Source organism: Grammomys surdaster, unplaced genomic scaffold, assembly GCF_004785775.1.
Source record: "Grammomys surdaster isolate TR1022 unplaced genomic scaffold, NIH_TR_1.0 810, whole genome shotgun sequence".
NCBI lineage: Eukaryota > Metazoa > Chordata > Mammalia > Rodentia > Muridae > Grammomys > Grammomys surdaster.
In genome coordinates this window covers 509,588-532,576 of record NW_021605229.1, presented here as the reverse complement: position 1 = coordinate 532,576, position 22,989 = coordinate 509,588, and the positions used below count along the sequence as shown (strand labels likewise).

At 46.6% G+C, this 22,989-nt stretch overlaps 1 protein-coding gene across 1 annotated transcript in view; it reads left to right on the top strand.

Moving 5' to 3' along the window:
• The first annotated feature begins 3,456 nt into the window (after positions 1–3,456).
• The window catches only part of Tcp10l2 (t-complex 10 like 2), a 21,611-nt gene continuing 2,078 nt past the window's right edge, over positions 3,457–22,989 (top strand). The window contains exons 1-8 of the mRNA XM_028782642.1: positions 3,457–3,576; positions 7,025–7,240; positions 10,351–10,512; positions 12,031–12,130; positions 13,694–13,797; positions 14,811–14,909; positions 17,497–17,637; positions 19,639–19,723. Coding sequence (XP_028638475.1) covers positions 3,472–3,576; positions 7,025–7,240; positions 10,351–10,512; positions 12,031–12,130; positions 13,694–13,797; positions 14,811–14,909; positions 17,497–17,637; positions 19,639–19,723 — 1,012 coding nt within the window. The 5' untranslated portion in view covers positions 3,457–3,471. The remainder of the gene's footprint in view (positions 3,577–7,024; positions 7,241–10,350; positions 10,513–12,030; positions 12,131–13,693; positions 13,798–14,810; positions 14,910–17,496; positions 17,638–19,638; positions 19,724–22,989) is intronic.

Genomic DNA, 22,989 nt, shown 5'->3' with positions numbered 1-22,989 from the left:
TATGTATGTGTATATGTATGTATATATGTGTGTATGTGTGTATATGTGTGTATGTGTGTGTATGTGTGTAAATGTGTATGTGTGTGTATATGTGTTTGTGCATATGTATGTATGTATGTGTACATGTATGTGTGTGTATGTATGTGTATGTGTGTATGTGTGTATGTGTGTGTATATGTGTATGTATATATGTATACACTCTTTCTATAAGTACCGCTCCTCTAGAGAACCCTGACTAATACACCTGAAGGCTTATTCTTCTGAGGACTGCTCTCCTGATGTCCTGAGAGCTGTGATGCTCATTGGCAGCCTTTGGTTGGAATCCTTCTGCTACTACTAGCTGAAAGATTCTACCATCCTACTCAGCTGCTCCCACATGGTGGCCTTACATTCTCCCATTTGAAGTATTATTACCAGCTGAATAAGCCCTCTCCATTTGTTCAATCCTGCCTATCTAACCAGTTCATTATTGGAGTGGGTGAGTCAACAGAATTCAGGAGGATTGGCTGTCTCAACACTACAGGTCTTAAAGAGGAGGAGACTGTGGAACAGACAAACATGTTTATCTTTGTGTGTTATTGTCACACAGTGTTGCTTATTTAAAAAAAGTTTTGGCCTCTGGATCTGAGTCTTACTCAGGATTTGTGTTCTTTCTTAGTCATGGATTGCAGTTTTTCCTTTAACTATTCTACAATGGACTGTCAGGACACTTGCAGACCATCCCTGGTTATCTATGTTCACAGAGGAGTTGGAGTGTCAGAGACTTCACCTTAGCATACATCTCACAGACACACAGTTGAGGACTCACACCTTAGCATAGATCCCACACACAGTTGAGAATTTACACCTTAGCATAGCTCTCACAGACACACAGATGAGGATTCACACTCAGACATAAGGCAAGGGCTTGACTACTAGGAGGAAAAAATCCCAAATCACTTTGCCAGTCTGCAGGAATCACATGTAGAAACCTTTCTGTCTTTAGGACCTTCCTAGAAAGTCTGCCTCCTCGTTAACAGACAACACAGGAATCGACTTCTGCTCTCCGAAGGTGAATGAATTAGGTATGCTGCCACCTCCCCTATGAATGTAAGAGTGCGAACAGCCAAGTCTGAGGTGCATCGGAGGCATTCATGGTGTTCCTCACTCCACGCGTCATTGTTTTCTGCTGACCCCATGCCACAGACCATCCAACACCAATGTCCCATGTCACAGACCATTCAACCCCAATGTTCCATGTCACAGACCATGCAACACCAATGTCCCAAGCAGGTTCAGGCTGACTGACACCACTGCAGGCTCCTACAGATGTTTGTCCATCAGAAAACGGACAGGAAGAAATGGAGTTTAGCCCTTCCTATATCCCTGCTTGTGGACACCCTCCACCCAGCCTCCTTGGGCTTCTGAAGTTCCACTCCATGCAGCTCTGGCGACATATTCACATGGAGCCGTGTTAGGGATTCCTTCCCAGGAAGGAGCACCTCTGACCACAGCCAGATGGCGGATGTTTTATCATCCAATGGATACAATCAAAGTCCTGGGTACCGGGATTCTCCTGGCTAACAAACACTGGTCGAAGTAGAACTTGATGGTAGAAAGAGAACAAGAAGCAGTTCAAGGCCTCCCAGGATTAGCACTGTCAATTCCAACACAGCTAGAACCCTCTATGTCTCCAGGGTCTGTGTGACTAAGGATTCCCAGGCAGGGAATGACACACTCTTGTGAAAAATGTTCCCTCTGTTTGCCTTTAAATATTTAACCACTTCAAATATTTTGCTGGGTGTAAGAAGTGATGGGCAGGGCTTTTGGCTGTACACTGACTCTCTCATTGTTTCTCATCCTTGCCCCAAATCACAAAAACCAGATTGGACAAGTTAGTGGGAGAAGCATTTTTGTGGAATCATGAAATTTTGCCTTGTATCTCCTGTTTAACCTCGTAGAGATTGTATTCTCCTTGTGAATATCTATGAATGGTTTAATTTCATCTTAAAGCAATTTTACAGTTTTTCAAGAATGTGTGCTGAGAAAATTGGGTTTTTATTCTGTTGTCAATTGAGTAGAGAATCTGGCTTTCTCCAGTTCTCTATGTGGATGGACATGAGCTTACTCTAGCTAAACTATGGTTATGTTGGTAATTATAAAATCTTATAACCTTATAAAACTCCATAAAACTCTAAGACTTCATGAGATGGCATGGCCCTTTAAGACAGAGAGTCGGTTTAGAATGGACGGGTTTCCTGGAGATCTTAAGCTAGCTGTGTGGAGGGCACAGAGAGCTGTTGGGATATGGCCTAGATGAGGAATGTCCTGGTAGAAGTCACCATCTTAGGCTAGGTGAGGTGACCAAGAATGGCTGGGGGGTGCAGAGGGAGGGTACTCCCTGGTAAGAGGGACTTAGGACCCAGTGCTTGGGACTATAGAGTTCCCCTTCTGAGAAGCCGTGGATGGCAGTCTCCCCTGCAGGAAACCATGGGGCCTGGGGCCAGTTGAAGGTGCAGCGGGTTCTGAATGATCTAGATGCTTTTGTCTGTCTCTCAGTAGGAAATACCTTGTCTCCAGCCAGAACCCCTATCACTGTGGCTAAGCTGCTCATTCTTGTTTATATACAGCCTAGGTTTATGAACACACGTGTTTATGTGTAGAAACAGGAAATGTGTTGTTATATGTGTGGTTCGTGGTAAGGACATTCCCAGAGGCTCTGCCTGGAAATCCCTCTGCCTCTCACCAATCCTCACACCCCCTCCCCCAAACCTGCCAGTGGTTGCCATTCCCTATGTTGGCAAGGGTGTGGTAATTAGCCGCAGTGGGCCTTTAGTGGTGGTAGAGGGATTGATTTGGTTTTTGATGTCAGATGCTGGTACCTGTGTTCTCCCGTGGCAGGCAGGCTGCTCCTTGATTTTTCCCTCCACTCAGCTGTCTCCTGCTGGGCTCTTCTCCCCATGGCTTCAACTCTCAGGTTCCATAAACTTCTGCTTCTGTGTCATCCTTTTAGGTTATGGAGTTGTAGGTTGGGAACGAGGGGTTTGTCCTGATGAGAGGCAGTCAAAAAAAGATCTGACGAAGGACTAAGACCTCTCAGGTGCCCTCTCAAGGCCCTGCTCACCTCAAGGGAATGCTGGCAGTACTCATGTGATCAGATACCATGCAGACTCTCTGAACCAAAGTGTTTTCCACCCTCCTCTGGGGACACAGCACTTGTAAGTGACTGGGTCCTTTCCATTCTGTGGTTTCCAGACAGGGGAACCTTTTCTTGGTCAGCTCCCAGTGGGGACTGTTCCCAGGGAGGAGGATGGCAGGACATAGTGAAGCACAGTTGTGTATTCTCTATTGTGAATGGGAAGATGGGAAGGCCACTGGGTAATACTCAGAGGGGCAGAGGTGGGATGCAGTAAGAAACTCTCTGTCTGTTCTCCTTTACAACCAGAATGCTTACTGGTCACCTCGAGGCTAAGGAGTCAGCAGAGACAAGCCATGTTAGAGGACCTGAGTCAGGGAGGAGGGTCCAACCATGAGAAGAGGAAGATGGAGACTACAGCCCAGATCCATGGGGATGACAGCAAGCTTAACGAGGTTGTGGTAAGCTGAGAGGCAGTGTGTCCCTCGAATGGGACACTGTAGTGGGTAGAACTCTGCTTCTGGTCTTGAGATCTGCTGTTCCTTTATACACGTCTGGTTGCCCTTTAGGGCCATGTCAGTGTGAGCTCACTCTCCTGGGACAAGCTCTGGTTCCACCTCTGTGATGCCTCTGAGTGGCAGGTACAGAGGTGTAGAGCTGATAACACTAGACAAACATCCTGGCTCCCTTCTTCTAGTTCTGGAGAAGGCTCTAGGCTTCTGAAAATGGCTCCAAAATGTCAGGACATTTGCATTCCTTAAAGCATGCCAGTAAACTCCCGGATCCTTGCCAGGTTCCCCTGTCTGCCTGCAAAGTGTCTCCTATTAACATACACACACAGAGACAAGCACACAGACACACACACAGGCACACACACAGATACACACAGAGACACACACACAGGCACACACATAGAAACAGACATTGACATACACAGACTCACACACACAAGGACTTTCACACATCCAGTCCCTTGTTCCATGGAAGGCTGGACTGTAACCTCTCTTAGGCTCTGATCCCATTTGTTCTCAGAACAAGGCTGCAGCTTTCCCTAGGCCAACTGAAGAAGTCCACGGAAAACCTGATGTGTAAACTTTGTCTTCCAGTAGTTGTTAGAGATCTAGGAAGACACACGTCACAGTATATCTGAGGGCTTTCTCTGGGCGTTGGTGATATAGTGACAGGGCCACCATGACCTTAGTGTTGACCTTGTTTAGTTAGCACTAGGTCCTTGCCTAAACATATCTCATGTTTTGTCAATACTGAGTCATGCTACAAACCTGGGAGAAGTATTTGGTCCTTACTTTAGAAAGTGGCCTGTGAGTATCACAAAGCCTGTGCTTGGTGGCTACAGCATAAAACCCAGAACTTTTGACTGAATGTGTGAGGATCTCCTTGTAATAAGGGACTCAGAGGCTACAGAAGAAGTCACCAAGTAGCCAACCAGGAGCCTGATCATGCAGAGGTTGGGGCCTTGATGCATGGTCCTCACAGAGCACATTCGAGAAGGGAACATTCTTTCTGAGGCATGAAAGGACCATGAGAGGACTCTTCAAGATTTCAAGGATTCTTTTCATAGAAGATTCATATTCTAGACCTCTCTCAGAAAGCAAAGGCAAGGATGGGTGTAAGGATGGAGCAGAGGGTTTACATCCACAGGCAGAACAGATTGTTGTGTGTAGAGTTGGCTTGGGAACTCTTTAGGAACAGCACCCTACTCCTGGGTTCCCCACCCTGTGTTAGATTCCTAATGTGTGTGGAGGGGCAGGGTGCGAGCTCCTGGTCATAGATGTCACACAGCACTGTTGAAGAGAGATGGAGGGGCATGGGCAGCACATATATCAGACTATCCCACAGAGAACATCACAAGGTCACAGGGTTATCTTCTTACGGGAATGGTCAGGAAATGGTGGTTTTATGATGAGGAGGTGGAGCAGGAGTCCTGAGTTGTCAGGCATCTCTGAATCTTACCTAAGGAATTTGACACCAAGTCACTGATATATTGTTCACCCTTCTTCCAGAGTCAATGGCTTGCTGGTGTCAGGGTTTTCTAGGGTCTGAGAACTCCTGTGAGTTGGCATTACAGTTTGAATCTCAAATGTCCTGCCAAAGATGCGTTACACCAGTTCCACCTGGCTGGTGCTGTTAGTATGCGGCAGAGACTAAGGCAGGAGTAAGTTAGTCAGGTTACTAGGCTACTGAGACCCCAGCCCATTCTGCTGCATCTTTCTCTCTCTCTCTCTCTCTCTCTCTCTCTCTCTCTCTCTCTCTCTCTCTCTCTCTCTCTCTGTGTGTGTGTGTGTGTGTGTGTGGTGTGTGTGTATGTGTCTGTCTGCCTCTTTCTCTGTCTCTTTCTGTCTCTCTGTGTATGTGTCTATCTCTTTCTGTTTCTCTCTCCTCTCACTTCTCTTCCCCCTCTCTTTTCTCTCCTCTCTCTCCTCCTCTCTCTGGCTTTTTTGTTTCTCTGTAGCTATCTGTCTCTGTGTCTATCTGTTTCTGTCTCTGTCTCTCTCTGTTTCTATTTGTCTCTGTCTCTCTGTCTCTGTCTCTGTCTCTGTCTCTGTCTCTCTCTCTCTCTCTCTCTCTCTCTCTCTCTCTTTCACACACACACACACACACACCCACACACACACACACACACACACACACACAATCCCTTAGGACTAACATCTCCCAAATGTTGGACCTTTGCCGGGATACCTTCTTTGATACTGAGCAGGAAATCTTTGGTGAACTGACAGGATAAAGGACAAACCTTAGAGGCTCTGGGGCAGCAGCTGATGGAAAAAGCATTAGCTGCAGGGGAAGGAGATCCTGGACCTGGCTTTGTCAATCCCAGTGGCATCTCCAGGTGATAGATATGACTGTCCTGTGATTGGCAGAGGCTGAAGAGCATGTCCTCACTCAATTCTTAACATTTGCCATCAGCTCCTCAAGGCATGTGGGAGTGGCTGATGCAGGCATCTCGTGATACCTGTTATGTGTATAGTTGAATGTATGTGACCTTAAAATAAAGAGCCAACACACACACACACAAAACCTAGTGGCCTTTTACAAGTAATATCAACAATGATGGGTAGTCCCCATACTCAGATAATAATGCAAGGTTATTTTATTTCAGCTCTCTGGGGGGAAAGAAGCAGGCCCAGAGAGGTTAGGTGGGGTCTCTCTGAGGTCTCCCAACAAGGAAGTCAGGACAGTTATGTGTTCTATAAAATGTGGTGTTGTGATGCAGTGGGAGGGGCACCTCAGCTGATCAGGTCAAGGTGTTCCCCTGAGGAATCAGCCATGTGACAGGCCTAGTATAAAAAGGGAGTTTATTGGCTGGAAGGGAAGGAGACCTGGGGAAGGGGGTAGAGGCAGAGAAAGGGGACAGAGAAGGACAGAAAAGAGAGGAAGAGAGAGAGGGGGAAGAGGTCAGCTGGGGATGGGGTAGGAGAGAGGAAAAAGGGGAGGGGAGGGGGAGAGAGAGAAGTGGTCTTCTTATATGTCTGGTTCCTGGCTGGTACCTGGAGGGCAGTGATGCAATCTGTTGCTAGGTAACTTTTGGGCAGAGCCTAGAGGAAATGCCAACAAGGACTGGGTCCCAACATTTTTCAGACTCCTGGTGGCAGCTCCTTTTCAACTGCCCCCGAGGAGGCTGAGGAAGAAAAGTAGATTCCTCTTACAGAAATGTGCTAGCACTGACTGTACCTCACCATCCAGTAGATCTAGTTGGGGTGTGTAGAATAGCTCACAGTTGACACACTTGGGGACAGTGACTGGAGTTGTGAACATCCTGTTTTCTCCTTAGAGACAGACAGTGTCCCACGGGTCCACGATCTCTCCGGTCGGGGCGGGGGAGGACTCTGGGGTTTGGTCCACCTGCAGGTCGTCTGATAAGTGCCTGTCACTCTCTTCCCATCCCAGGGTCTGCAGAAGCAGATCTGTGACCTTGGGACAGAGCTCACAAGGCAGTCATCTTGGTGGTGTGTAGCTCACAAAGACCTCCAAAGCCAGATCGACGCTCTGATAAAGGAGAACCAGGAGATCCGAGCAGAACTGAAGACCTTGAAGAAGCAGGATACGGAGGCCACCAAAACCTCTACAGGCTCGTCAGCCCCGCCAAGAGCATCCAAAACTCTGGTACAGCAGACTCTCTGCATTACAGAGATAACACCGCATATGAAGGCATGCACCCTCCCAGGCAGGCACACTGTCTCCACTGGGTACCCCAGGAGGGCTTAACTGTCTGTCAAGCATAAACCACTCAGCACTGATAGCAAATTTTGACTCAGCCTTCCTATGAGCCCCGGGGAGGGCATGTCCCCACCCTGTCTCCAGGACACTCACGGGCTCTGATGGAACAGCTGCGCACCAGGACACCTCAGGACTCCAGGTTTCTACTTTACCTTAACTGATGGACTGGATCCTGTCATTAGCTCTACCCAGGCACAGGGGGAAATAGGACTTAGAGCCAACCTGGTAACTCAGTGACTGGGAGCTGGCTGCTGCCACTGGTAGAAGCTGAGTGGGGTCCTGTGAGAGACTTTACATAGCCTTTTGCTGTCATGTTTCCACTACCCCTTGCTAATGCTAAGTGGGTTATGTACAACTCCAAATCTTCAGATGTCAGGCTTTCCTCTCTGTGAGTAACCACTTGGCGAGTTCTCAAATGCTCTCTGACTGTGCATGATGCCACTCCTCATTTGACTGCGGATAGAAACAGCATCTGCACCACGAACACACATCTTTGAACAACAACAGAAGCAACAGAGCAAGTCTGTGAGTGCCACACTTTTACATTTGTCCAGGGATGTCACAGTCAAACAATGTTCTAGGAATGATGTCAGAAAGTCGGCCACATGTACACGTGTGTGTGTGTGTGTGTGTGTATGTGTGTGTGTGTGTGTATGTGTGTGTGTGTGTGTATGTGTCCAGGGATGTTGTAGTCAAACAAGGTTCTAGGAATGACATCAGGAAGTCAGCCACATGTACACATGTGTGTGTGTGTGTGTGTGCGTGTGCGTGTGTGTGCATGTGTGTATGTGTGTTTGTATGAAGCACTGGAGACACAGGGTTGAAGGTTCACACTGCCCTTCTTCTTCAGGGGAGAGTGTGCAAATTAAAACACCCACTCCACACTTGTAGATAGTCTCCAAAGAAGTAAGTCCTGTATCTCAGGATACGTTCTCCCCCTTTCTACCTTCCCCCTCCCCTCTCACCTCTTTTCTCCCTTCCCCTCCCCCTCCCATTTCCCTTTCCCTCTCTCCCTCCCTCACTTCCTCTCACTCTCTCTTTCTTTCTCTCTCTCTCTCACTTGTACACACACACAGAGACACATTCTCTCTCAGTTGTACACACACACATACACACACACACACACAGACAGAGAGAAGAAATTTAAATGGATATACTATATAATGGGAAAGACAATACTCCAACTAGACATCTTACCCCACCAAATAAATCCTGCAGTGTCTTGTTGAGTCATTGGCCAGAGGGGTCCAATGGAACTCCCCAGACATAACAGGCTATAGCTAAGACTATTGGTTGCTCTCTACACACTGATTTGTAAGGCTCTGATTTTGGAAGACAGAGTTTCCTCATTGAAATGGAGAAATTAAACTCTTAGCCACTAGAAGCTTCCTTCACCTAGTGTTCATGGTGTTATGAGGCACCCTGCGTGCTACCAGGGGAGAAAGGTAATCGTCAGTAGCACCCATTCCAAACCCACTTACCTAAAACAGAGACCTGTCCACAAGATATATTGGTGCAATCATGGCATAAATATTATGGGAATAACCAGCCACTCCTTTATTGAATTTAATTTATTAAATTTAATCTGTTGAATTTAAGGACCACTCAAGGAGATAGAACCCATACCCAACGCTGCTAAACTGGCCAAGAAACTGAGGCTAGATAGGTTATGAGCCAAAGAGAAAACCAAATAGAATTATTCTGCTATCATATCAATAAATATCAATAAAATGAGTCCTAATAACACATAGCTATACCCATAGATCAGTGCCAACTTGGCCCTCGCCAGAGGCGTTTCTTCTTGCATAGGCGGTAATTAACATAGAAAAGCACAAGAGGACAGTGTGAAGAGAGAGGCTTTGAGGCACTTGGTCCTAGAAGGGTTATCTTCCTCAAGCCCCTCCCCCTCACGCCTCCACAGAAACAGCATCATCCAGACACAACAGGGCTGACACACTATGAACTCACAGAGACCACAACAGCACACTAAGACCTGTACGGGTTCAAACTGAATAAAATCCCAGCACTAAGAAGGGGAAGTGGACTGGGATGCTGTTTACAAATGATACCTCCTGGGAAAGAGACAATTCGAGTTCTTCAGTGTGTATGTGTGTGTGTGTTTTTTTTTTTTAATCTATTTCGATTTTTCATTTGTGTGCTTTTTATTTTGTTGTTTTTTGTTATTTTTGAGATAGATAGATAGATAGATAGATAGATAGATAGATAGATAGATAGATGATAGAACATGAAGTAGTGCAGTAGGGAAGTGGAGAGGAGCTGGGGGAAAGAAAAGACTATCATCAAAATAAATTATATATAAAAAAAACTTTAAATAAACTTTGTTTTCCACATGCTCAGCTAAAGTTGGGTAATGGAAGGGCAGGAGAGTTAGAGTTGTTTAGTCTCAGTCTTGGGGTCCTGTGATGGTTTGGAACCGAGGTCAGCGAGAAGAAGGAAGCACTCACAGGTCACAGAAATCTCACCAGCCTGGACGGAATCCAGTGCTAACTCTCCTAACTCAAGCTGTCACTAAGAGATCCCAGCATTAGTGAGCTGTTTAAAACGCGTCCCTCCCTCACTGTGCCCTTTAAGCCTGCGAGCCCCTGCCCTCGGGTGTCCCTGCCTGCCTGTGGTTTGCACGTGTGGCCTTTCTGCATGCTCTCCTCTGTACCAGGGTTCTGCTGCTAGTTTGGGGGCCACAGAAGAAGAGAGTAGGTGTAATCACTAATCTGAATGCAGCAAGACTGCTTAGCAGAGCTATGTGTGCATGAGGGGGGTGATTTTTTAAAATAGGACAAAGGCTAGAAACTTGTTTTTAAAATTTGTTAAACGTGCCCTTTAAGCACTGTAGTATCAAACCTCTAGATGACAGATTGTGAACCCTTTGTATACTGCCATCTACAGAGGGCTGTGGGGTAGCAAATGTGTTGCGTTAACTGACACACGTTGGGGCAGTGCTACTGATGCTAATACAACCCCCCCACGTTTGTTTGTAGCCAGTGTACATACAGATAGAGGCAGTAGATTCCGAGAGAACGACGTCATGGGATGAAAGAGATGATGTGCCTTCCGGAAGTCCTCAAAATGGAAGTACAATGGCCACTGGTGGAACAGACTCGCTGGACGAAAGGCTGTCTTTTACATCTTTAGATGAAAAGGTGACCTTGGGAGCTTATACTGATTGTGTATAGTCCCTGTCTCTCCCTCTCCCTGCCACCCCTCCAACCCTCCCTCTCTCTGCCTTCCCTTTTTTCTGCCCTCCATCCCTCCATCCTTCTCCCTCTCTGTCTTTGTGTGGGCAGTCTTCCAGTATCTGTCTATACCTTGTTTCAAAAGTGTTTAATGTATGTATGTATTTATGTATGTATGTATGTATGTGTGTATGTGTGTATGTGTGTATGCGTGTATGCGTGTATGTATGTATGTGTGTATGTGTGTACGTATGTATGTGTGTATGTATGTATGTATGTATGTATGTGTGTATATGTGTATGTGTGTATGTGTGTATGTGTGTATGTATGTATGCATGTATGTATGCATGTATGTATGTGTGTATGTATGTATGTGTGTATGTATTTGTGTATGTATGTATGTGTGTATGTGTGTATATATGTATGTGTGTGTATGTGTGTATGTATATATGTGTGTATGTATGTGTGTGTGTATGTGTGTATGTGTGTATGTGTGTATGTATGCATGTATGTATGTATGTGTTTGTGTATGTATGTGTGTATGTATGTATGTGTGTATGTGTGTATGTATGTATGTGTGTATGTGTGTATGTGTGTATGTATGCATGTATGTATATATGTATGTATGTGTGTGTGTGTGTGTGTGTGTATGTGTGTATTGTCTTCCTGTATCCATTTTCACATCATTTTTAAAAATTGCTTTTACCTGTGTGTCTGTACCCATGGAGACCAGACGAGAACATCATCATGGGAAGAATAAAATCCCTTGCTGTAGAGTTAAAACTGACTGCGATTCATCCAACATAAATGCTGAGAACCGAACTGGGCTCCTCTGAAACAGCAGCAGCTTTAACCACTGGGTGGGCTCCCTGGGCCCTCTACCTTGTTTTGTGAGACGTGTTCTCTGAGCCTGGCCTTCTCTGGTTGACTCTGCTCTCTGGCTAGCAAGCTTCAGGCATCCTCCTGCCTGTGCTTTGTGGCTGCTGCGGTTATAGGGACACTGCCCCACCCGTTCTCTTGTGGGGCCTATGGATCTGAACTTGGGTCCTCATGCTAGAGCAGAAGGCCCTTTGCCAGCCCTTTCCTCTCCCCACCTCTCACCTCCTCGTCCCAGGAACGCAACCTGCTTTATCCCAGTGGAATGAAGTCCAGTAAGAACACTCACTTTGCTACTCAAAATGGACTCAGGGATTTGTTAAACATGACGATGTTTCTATAGATTAGAAAACTGTCTGCATATGTGCCTTCGGTGCTAAGACAAGATTAGAGTGGCAGGGGTCTTTTTTTAACCTAGTGTATGGGTGGGGATTTTCTACATTGCATCAATTGCCTGAATCCGGGGAACACAGTCCAGTGCTCTTGATAGAGCCCGAGAAGTGTCTGAGGCACCTGAGAGCTCATGACTGTGCACAGCACCTGGTCAATGGCTTGGGGGCATGGCTGGAGGAAATGACATGCTGGTTTTGTGACTCTGTCTGTACCCAGGTTATCCACATGTCTTCCAAATTTCTGCGAAGAGGCTTTGGCAGAATGTCACCAGAACCACTTTCTGACAGCACATTCCTGGACACAGAGTCACTGGCTGGTGAGAAGAAATGGGAGCAGGAGTCCAGTCCCTGCTGGATGCTCACTGGGAGGGACCATTAAGATCTGGGATGTGGCATGTGGGTGAGGCCTCAAGAACTCCCTAGGTTCTGACTATTTTCTGATTCCAACTTGAGCTCCTCCGTCTGTCTTGGTAACCTCTCCCAACACCTTTGCAGAGCCCAGGCTGGCTCTCCAGGGCCATCCTCAGCCCGGACACTTGGGCTCTCCTGGCCTCCCCAGCACTTGCCTGACCTCCCTCTGAGCTCAAGCTGTCCATCCAAGTCTACAGCTTCTCCTGTCCCTGTGGGTCCCACCTGCAGGCTCTGAGTACCCCACAACAGTAAGGAAGAATGCTCCCCTTCAGCTGCTGCCAGAGGTGGTCATCATACTCTCTGTGCTCTTGGGTCTGCCCCTGCATGTGTGTGCACGCATGATCTCTGCCTAGGAGCCTTTACACAGAGCCTTGGCTGCTGGGCTCAGCTGCACCCCTTGTGGGCAGAGAGAACTCTCACCCACCTGTAGCCTGGCTCCTACCCACCCCAGTGCATAGTCCTTGTGGGTCCCCTTTGACACACTGAACCTCAGACCCTTGTGCATGGGTAAGCACCCCACCCAGCAGGTCTTTGTGGCATTTTTGTACTCTCTGTGTCTCAGTTCTGTTGCTGTGATAAAGCACCGTGATGACCACAACAGAGTTTATTCGTTCTTTCCAGAGCATTCGCTCATAATGGCAGGTACTAGAAGCACAAAACAGAGAAAACTGGTAGTAAGCAAGGCTTTTTACTCTTAAAGCCAGCCCCCAAGTAATATGTTTCCTCTATCAAGGTCATACCAACTGAACCTCCTCAAACATCGCCTCTGAATGGAGACCAAATGTGCCAATGACCACACCTACCATAACCTGTGTGTTGGTTGCTTTTAACTGTCAACTTGATACAACCAAGAATCACCTCCCTTCTGAGGAGGAGTTATTTTCATCAGGTTGGCCCATAGACATGTCTGTGAAGAGTTTACAAGACAACTCACTGCCTTGTGAATTGTTATAGTAAGACTCAGCCCATAGTGGGCGGCACTATTCCCTAGTCAAGGGGTCCTGAATAGTATAAGAAAGGAGAGAGTTAGTTGAAAGAGAGCAAGCAAGTATTCATGCAGTATTGTCTCTGCTCTTGGCTACAGGTCTGCTGCTCTCGGTTCCTCTGTGAGCATGATCTTTCTGCCCATTTCCAACTGCCCTGGATACACAGTGTTCCTTCCCAACTGCCCATTTCCTTCTAAGTGTCTAGTGGGCAATTGTCACGAATTTGTAATTTTTCTCTTCCTATGTCCACCCCCTACTGGGGCAGACACCACCCTCTTCTAGCTTAGTTATTTGGGCTACCACCACCAGTGGACAAAGGTTGACTGTTTGCCCTCAGCACTTCCTGATTTCCACACAGTCAGCCACTGGTATTTGCACAGTGACTTCAGGAAACTTAATTCAGACTTGGAACTCTGCACTGGGACTATGACATTTTCACTGTGTGTGCACAGTCTCTTGAAATCACCTTCTCCGTTGTTTCAGATATCTGGTCCTCCAATCCAGAGACTTCGGAAGGTGAGCTTCTCCTACAGGCTCGAGCAAGCAGGGCCCTCCCTTGTTTTTCCCCGAATGCACTGTGGCTGCAGGTAGGTAGAGTTTTATCTGGTGGGGAGGCTGGGGAAAGACAGACCTGGAGGTTGAGGCAGACATGGCTGCTCCCATGAGCACTGGAGGCTGTTATGGCTGCAAATGCTCCCTCAGTATCTGAGCACACTTAGCCTTTCAGATGAGTGGAACTGGCATTCCTGTAACCATCAGAGGACTGCATCAGACCTGTAGGCAAAGCGGGTAGAGTTTCTGTAACTTTAAGGATCGAGAAGCCAAAGTATTATTCTGTTCTTATTTGCAATGCTCAGTAGAAACGAATGGAATAAAAACCCAAAGGTAGCAGAAATACCCTGGATCCATGGCACGGGCTATAAAGTTATTTACCATGTAAAGGTAGACAGTGGGAGGATCCCCTAAAAATAGTCAGTAACCATTCCCAGCCTAATCAGCAAAGGTAAGACAGGTTTAGTTAATCAGATTCCAGCTACTGATCCCCTCAAGGCCTCAGTGACATGCACACAGAATCAGAACTGGGTGACTGTCACCACACTCACCCCAGTATAGATGGAGAACACAAGAGGAAGAAACATCTTTACAAACACAAACGTGATCCCAAGATTGATGGGCTTATGGTTCTTCCAGCATTGATGGGCCTGTGGTTCTCCCAGCATTGATGGGCCTGTGGTTCTCCAAGCATTGATGGGCCTATGGTTCTCCCAGCATTGATGGGCCTGTGGTTATCCCAGCATTCATGGGCCTATGGTTCTCCAAGCATTGATGGGCCTATGGTTCTCCCAGCACTCATGGGCCTGTGGTTCTCCCAGCATTCATGGGCCTATAGTTCTCCAAGCATTGATGGGCCTATGATTCTCCCAGCATTAATGGACCTATGATTCTCCCAGCATTGATGGACCTATGATTCTCCCAGCATTGATGGGCCTGTGGTCCTCCCAGTATTGAAGGACCTATGGTTCTCACAGCAGTGATAGGCCTTTGATTCTCACAGCTGGGGATGGGGACAGTGGGGGCAGTCGTTATACTCTCTTTATAGAATCTTCCAGCAAAGTCAAGAGCTCCTAAAGAAGTACCACAAACCTCAGACACTACGAAGGATGATGAGACACAGGAAAAGCGACACTCAAATGGCAAGGTAGGTTTCTGCTGCACATAATCTTTCCCTGCTATGTTCTCTGTGCTGTGTAGTCTGAGCCATGCTGTCTGCCATGGGGCTATAAGCTAGTGGCTGGTGCACCTCTCTAGAGCATCACTGATAACCAGCTTCTTCCAGTAACAAACCCCAGCTCTGTTAGGAGCATCCACCCACCCCTCTGCCCTCAGAGCCTCCCAACAACTACCTCAAGAAGCACTTTTGTCCCAGAGTGTTGCTGTCAGAGGGCTGGGGTTGTCTCAGGAAGGGTGGGAAGGGGTGAGCGGCTGTGGCCCAGCTTTTTGCCCAAAGCACCTTCACTTTCTCGCTCTCTTGCTGGAGAGAGTCCACATTTCATTTTGTTTTTGGAACTTTGGGCTGTAGATCTTCACCCTTGAAAGCAGAGAATGCTTTAAGCAGATGAGCAAGGTTGCTTGCCTTCACAGCTTTTTATTTTAACCTCCTCCTTCTCCTCTTCTTCTTCCTCCTCCTCTATCCACTCCTCCTCCTCTTCCTTTTCCTCCTCCTTTTTCTCCTCCTCCTTCTTCTCCTCCTCTTCCCTTTCCTCCTCAAACTCTTCATTTTCCTTTTACTCACCCTCTTCCTTCTCCTCCTCTCCTTCTTCCCCTTCCTCCTCCTCCCCTTCTTTACCCTCTTCATCCTACTTTCCTTCTCCTCCCCTTTCTTCCTCTTCCTTCCCCTTCCTCCTCCCCCTTCCTCCCCTTCTTCTTCCTCTCCCACCTTCCTCCATCCCTCTTCTTCCTGTGCCTCCTTTTCCTCCTCTCCCTTCTCCTCTTAGACAGTTCTCAGGTCTTATGTATTCAAGCTCACCATGTGGCACAATGACCTTGAGCTTTTGATTCTCCAACTCCTGAAGACCGGGATTACTGGGGATCCCAGGGCCTCAAGCATCCTGGGCAAACAGTCTACCAACTGAGCTACATTCCTAAACCACAAAGCCTTTCTTTAGTGTGGTTGCTTCACATGGTTGTCAAGCAAAGAAACACAGCCGAACAAAGCACAGACAAGAAGGAGGGCCATTGCTGGTTAGGCCAACAAGTTATGGATCAATCACTGGCTTGGGCATCAGAAGCCACAGGGTATAAATGTGTTAAGCAGGTGGTCCATGGCAAACGACACTCTGGAATGAGCTTTCTGTCTTGTAACCTAATATCAGCCACACTCCCCAGCTCTCTGATTCCCCATTATAGTACTGTGTCTTCTGACGTCTTACCTTGAATCTATGTGTGCCTTGCATTGGATATGCTGAATTATTTTCTTGTTCATTCAATTTTATGTTAAAAATTATATTTTTAGTTAAAACTTTATCATAAAAAATTTGCAATGAGAAAAGTCACACAATAGAATTAATCAGACTCAAAGTGTATACTTCACATATATGTTTGGTTGTGAGTCTAGCCTTTCACAGCTGAGCCGTCTCCCCAGCTCAAGTCTATACATCTTGATGAACTCTACACAATTAGACTAGCCATTCTGAAGCCGTTGAGAGTCAGATTAGATTTTACATCCTGTCAAATATGTTTTTACACACTTATCTACTATGTTAAAAAAAATGAAAAAGCAATGACACGGTCTAAACTAGAAAACAATCAGTTTTATATCCTCTTTGGTGGTTCATCTCCTATTTTAATAGTGAAAACTTTGAAAATCTCGTGATCATGCATGACAGTCTCTCAGAATTGCATTAGGCGACTTCACTACTGTATGAATGTTGTAGTGACTCAAACCATCTCAGGGTCCTCCATCACTCAACATGGTCTTCTGATGTGAGCAAGGGGCACGGCAGGCAGAATGGGAGAGGTTGTATTGGCATAGCAAACTGAGGTCCTCTCTGCCGGTGTCTGTTTGCATTAATCTTTAAAGGGATAATGTTTTCTACTGAGAGCCTAGCAGTATGCATTTGGAGTTACTTATTTACTCATTATTAATTGAAACAGTTTAGTGTTGTGTATGAGACAAGAGGATGAAGGGGGAAGACAAAATAAGCACAAAAGTTCATTTTTACATAGAAATCGTGCAATTTTATCTGGCCCAGGATTTCAGGTTCACCAGTCCTGGGTTGATGGATCATATAGACTCACGACAAGTGCACAGTGTCAACTTGAAGGAAGGCAGACACTGAGGAACAAGTCATTACACTTCCTATTGACAACCACATGCAGGCCAAGGATAGAAGCTCCTCAGTATAGGTTGTATGCATGTGTGTGCATGTGCGTGTGTGTGTGTGTGCATGTGTGTGTACATGTTTGCCTGTGTGTGCATGTGTCTGTGCATGTTTGTATGTATGTGCATGTGTGTTTGTGTGTGCATGTGTGTGTATGTGCATGTCTGTGCATGTGTGTGTGCATGTGCGTGTGTGCCTGTATGTATATTTGTGTGTGTGTTTGTGTGTGCATGTGTGTGTGCGCACACGTGTGTGTGCATGTCTTTATGTATGTGTGTAGCTGCTAGGATCCAGTGTGCCAGGCAGACAGTGGGCAGTGATTTTGAATACAAGAGGAAATAGAGGAAATGTGTTCATCATGCCTGCTCTAACTCTTCACCTGGGCATTTCTGTGTGTCCATCAAGGTGGAGAGGTTGCTCAGTGATGGGCGAACTATCATCACCTTCCCCAATGGAACCAGGAAAGAGATCAGTGCTGACAAGAAGACCACCCTCATCAAGTTTTTTAATGGTGACATGAAGAAGGTCAAGTCCGATCAGAGAGTGGTGCGTGCCATAGACACACACACTTGTATTCTTTCAGAATCAGAGCCTACCCAGTGACTAGCAAACCTTTTATAGATGTGTGTACTTTTGTTCCCCTGATGTCAGGAGATGAGGGAAGACAGAAGGTCAGAACTTTCTTGCTAATGAGAATTTTGTCCATGGTGTATGATGCAAGCAATCTTCATGGGTTCACCCTGCAGAGTCGCACATTAGTGCTGTTTCCACCAGCGTCCCACCCTCTGCTGTGAATTTTTTTTTGTTGTTGTTATCCAGATGCCCTCCCACAGACCTGAGCTAACCTATAGGCTGAGAAAAAAATAAATAAACCAGGAAATCCTGGGAGACTTATTTAAATGGTGACTTTCAGGAATGCATGGCCCTGGGGGGTGGGGGCAAAGAGATGTGTTGTGTCACCTTGGGGCATAGAGATCACAAACATATTTCTTAGGCAGACACGGTGCAAGGATGGGCAGATGATGGGAAGCAACAGGGATGAGGGAGGAGAGGGAACAGGGCTCAGTGCAAGCTGGGAGAGAACTTCCCCTGCTCTGACTCCTGCTCAGTGCTGGTGACAGTGAGACTCTGGTCAGCAAACATGGCCCTCTCTGGGGCTCTCTGTCCAGGAGCTGCTATTGCCTTCCTATGTCTCCCGATTTGCAAAGGGTAGGCATGGTACTTATGTATCGGTGGAGACAGGGGCACTCCCGACGCCCATGGCTTTCAGATATGTTGCTAATATAGTGAGAACGCTTAAACATCATAGAACACAGAAGCTCTATTTCCTAGTTTGCTTTCTATTGCTATAATAAACACCACAACCAAGAACAACTTGGGAAGGAAAGGATTTATTTGGCTTACATGTCCCCATCACAATATCGAGGGAAGTCACCATCACCGCAGAAAGCTGGAGGCAGGAGCCTAAGCAAGCATGGAGGAACGCTGCTTACTGGCTGGCTTCCCATGGCTTGCTCAGCCTGCTTTTCCTACAACCCAGAAGCACCTGCTCAGGTGTGGCACCACTCACACAGTGGTCTGGACCTCATTACTCACTCATCAGGAAAATGCCCCCCAGATTTGCCTATAGGGCGATCTAGTGGAGGGATCTTCTCAACTATTGTTCCATCTTCTCAAATGACTCTAGCCTGTGCCTGGTCGACAGACGCTAACCAAAACACATTCAGATCTCAGAGTTCCAGATTTTTCAATAATATGACTCTATTTGAAGACACTCCATCTTCTTGCCCCTCTTCTGTGGATAGAGAGACATGGATCCACCTCAGAGGACGTATCTGATGTGACTAGGCAGGAGTTTGAATCAGGAGAAGAGAAGAGCCTTCTGTCCACGTTCTTACTTTTCAGACAACCACCCCACTCAATCCCACTCTAGCCCTGGCTGCGGCTATTTTTTAATGTCTCCCTCTTCAGATCTAGGGACTGGCCTTAGCATCGGGAACACCCGCTCTCCTGTACCCATCACCCTCCCACTTTGTAAATGTTGTCCTCCTTCCTTCTCTTTCTCCTTGGAAACCAAGGGAGACGTGACGATCAGAAACACTGAGGTTAAATGGCAGCACACAAGGCTCAGGTCCATGGATTCCTAAGGCACTTGTGAGCTCTACTCTCATGATCTGAAAACTGTAGGATTCATGGGACCCTGGGGCTCACAGCCCATGTCCACCAAAACCTAGACCTCACCAGCTACAGGTCCCATGAGGTATGAAGGCCCAGCGGGTAATGAGTTAGAACATGTACAAAACTGACGACTAAGCTGCACCCCACAGTCTCCCTGTAACCAATGGCCTACTGTCATTCCTGGGGTGTCAGTGACTAGCGCCACCTCCTGTGTTCCACACCTGTGGAAGCATCCAGAGATGCAGTCAGGCCTCCCTCACCTGCTGAGCCTGTACGTTCAGCCACCTACTGGAACCAATTGATCAGATTCCCTGGAGCTCACAATGTAAGGGGAACTGCCTCCCAATGTGGGTTTCCCTGTCTTCGCAGATTTATTATTATGCGGACGCTCAAACAACGCACACAACCTACCCGGATGGTGTCGAAGTTGTGCAGTTTCCTAACAAGTGGACCGGTGAGTGGTGTCACCTGTGTCTGCGGGCCCAGTGCCTGCTGTGTGGGAAACTGTCGGGTGGGTGAGTACCATGGAGAGAGGACAGCAGACATTCAGTCTTGAAATCACTGAAGAAAAGCTCAGGCTGCCCCATTAAATTTCAGTATTTTTCTTTTTTAATTAGAAATCATTCTATGAATCACATAGGGCAAAATTATACCCAAAGAGTCATTTTTAATTTTCCTGAAATTCATCAAATTGGTTGTACTGAAATTTTGTCTGCCATTTTTATGTTATTAAATTCAAGAATATTCTCAGCTATTTCTTCTGTTCCTCATCTCCCTAAACCTTCAGATCGCAGGTACAGCACACCACGTATTCCGCTCCTCTCAGCATATTACCTTCGTTCCATTTAGGTGAAGTCTTTAGAACTGCCCTCCGGTTTGCCGTTTTTCTCTTTAACTAAACCTCACTTGCTGTCTATTGTCCTTCTTGGCTTGATGACCTTCTTCACTTCCTTCTGGTCTGTTTCAGGTCTATCCAGTGTGCCAGCTAACACTGCCTACCTAATCTCTTGTTTTCTCCTACTGTCCCTTAGTTCTCAAGGTACTTTATTCATAGTTGCCTCACAGTCTTGATCTGGTGACAGCCTGACCCCAGACATGAAGCTCAGTGAGGCGCTAGTCACGGCTGGTTTCCCCGTGGTGCCTTGTCTCCTTACCTTTCCAGCTTGTCCCCTGGGGACAGATTTGGGGTTAATCCTAGTGGCCCAGACTGGACCTGCCCCTCTAGAAAGGCTTCTGTGCATTTCTGCCAAGTGCCCTAGCACTATAGCCTGAGATCACTTCATGTTAGTTCCCTAATGATGAGCGAGATTGGCTGCATCGAGCCCACGTCAGGGCCATCGCCAGAGATGCTTTAAAAAGAAGTTGGAGAAGGTAGGAATATTCCTTGGTGACTAGCAGCTGACAACAGGTAGTTTGGTTTTGCTGGGGTTTTGAGGGGTTTTATTGTTTGTTTGTTTTGCTTCTGTTTGTGTTTCTGGTTCACCCTTCTTTGAGAGTGGCACTTTGGGCCCATGCTCTGGCCAATCTGTAGACACAGACTTTGCATCCTGTATCAGTGCAGCTGCAAAGCTGTGCCTTGCAGACACCGTGAACACATGACCAGTATGCACCATCAGAGCATCGGAAGCATCCGCTCTGATCTGGTTTTAGTGACATCTGGTATTCGGGACCCTTCTCAGGCCCCGATACTGATCTGAACTAGATTTTTTGTGTCCTCTTATTTTGTATTAGCGGTAGAATTCATAAACTATAATACAGGACAATGCCCAGACAGAACGAATCCATTGCTGATCAGGCTGCTCTCTTGGCTGTGTGTAGCCTGGCTCAACCACAGGGCTGCTGAATCTAGCTGAGACTTCTTTCTTAGTCTTCATATCTCAGCCAGTGCTATTATGGTCTTTGTTCCACTCCTGAGGTTTTTATAGGCTGGTGAGCACAGATGTGAACAGGAAAGCAATTACTTATTCAGTAACTTTTGGCAAACACTCGGCATTGAAAAATGACACTTGCTTGTTCACAAGTGCTCTGTGGGTTTGGTGGGTGGTAGCCAGGTCTGGCGAGAACAGAAAAGGATCTGATAGACATATCTGGTCTTTGAATCTTGGCTGGTCTGTGCGGAATGTGTCTGAAACGCATCATTTAACTGTACATCTGTTTCTGAGTGCCATCGCTGTCTGTATGTATGGCTCACATTCTCTAGAATATCCTCATGTGACAGTTCAAAAAAGAAAACATCACAGTCCCTTCTTGCCATTTCTGGGTGTCCCTGTGTGTCTCTGTTTGGCAAAGTTCAGCAAAGACCATTTTGCATTGATTCTGCACCCAGTCACAGGATTCTGTTGAGGTTTCGTCTGTTGCTATGTACTATACTGCTAAATTCTGTAACCCAAGTGTACTTGCCTCAAAGTGAGTGAGTCCCCTTGTGTGCCAGCTTCTGCTGTGCAAACCTCGCTCCTTAATTTAAAACTATTGGTTAATAAAGATGCCAATGGCCCATAGCTAGGCAGAAGAAAGTTAGGCGGAGCTTTGGCTCCTGGGCTTGAGGTCTGAGGCAGAGACCTTGAGGGAGAGGAGAAGAGGAAGGAAAAAGACACCATGGGGTAGGTGGATCGTGAGTGCAGGTCCATGAGGGAATAAGAGCATGGTGGAACATGGCAAATGATAGTTCAGGATTATTGACAGGAAAGTAGACAAAATAGCACAGAGGGCTGACCTCTGCCCAGCTCTCCTGCTTTTAAGGCTTATTATAAATATTATGATTTGGCGTCATTTATTTGGGAACAAAATGACATAAGGTGGGGTGGAAACCCCCAAACAGTATTTACCACAGCATGATTCTGAGATTCTCAAGCTATCGAATCAAAGAAAACCACTAGCTACTCAGGGCATGGCACCAGCATGCCACGGAGCCTTTTAGATTTTTATGCTAACAAATATTTACTGCATGGTGTTATTCCCTGGGTGTCAAGATTCCACAGCACATTATTTTTCCTAAGTATAGTTCATGATCCTTTTTGTCTGTCAATAACTGCCAAACATTGACCAACACGGACATTCAGAAGAACACATGGAAACCAATCAATGACATTTCACTTGGAAGCCCTTTGTACTTTCTGCAAATGCACATTGGAAAGCACTCTGCACTGTGACCATGCATTGTTACCAGGCCCTGGGTGACAACCTTGGGTGCTGCAGAGCTTCAGCACCCTCCACAGTGGGGAATTGTCCCTGAATAAGGCCCATGTCACTGTGATTGCTAATAATCTAGCTTGCCTTTGAAAGTCAATGTGGAACAGTAAAAGCATTTTCAACAGTGTCTTGGTTTCTTTCTTCACTACTGTGGACAAATAATTGATCAAAGGCAAGAGAGGGAAGGAGAATTTATTTGGGTTCACAGGTCTGAGAAACATAGCCCCATGTATCGGGAGGGTGTGGTGGCAGGAGCATGAGGTGGCTGGTCACGCTGCAGCCTGGAAGAGAATCATGAATGCTGGTGCCTCTTGCATTCCCATTTTAATTCAGTCTGGAATTCCAGCACCTAGCACTGCCTGGCACCAATGAAGGATTTTTTTTTACCACAAATCCACAGCACAGAAAAGTATCAGAGTTTGAAGCTTGAACTCAGTTTCTATTAAAGATATCACTTGTCCATCACCACCAAGTAGAAACCCCATGAACTGTTTGTTACACGCTAGAGGCCATCCACACTTATACACACTA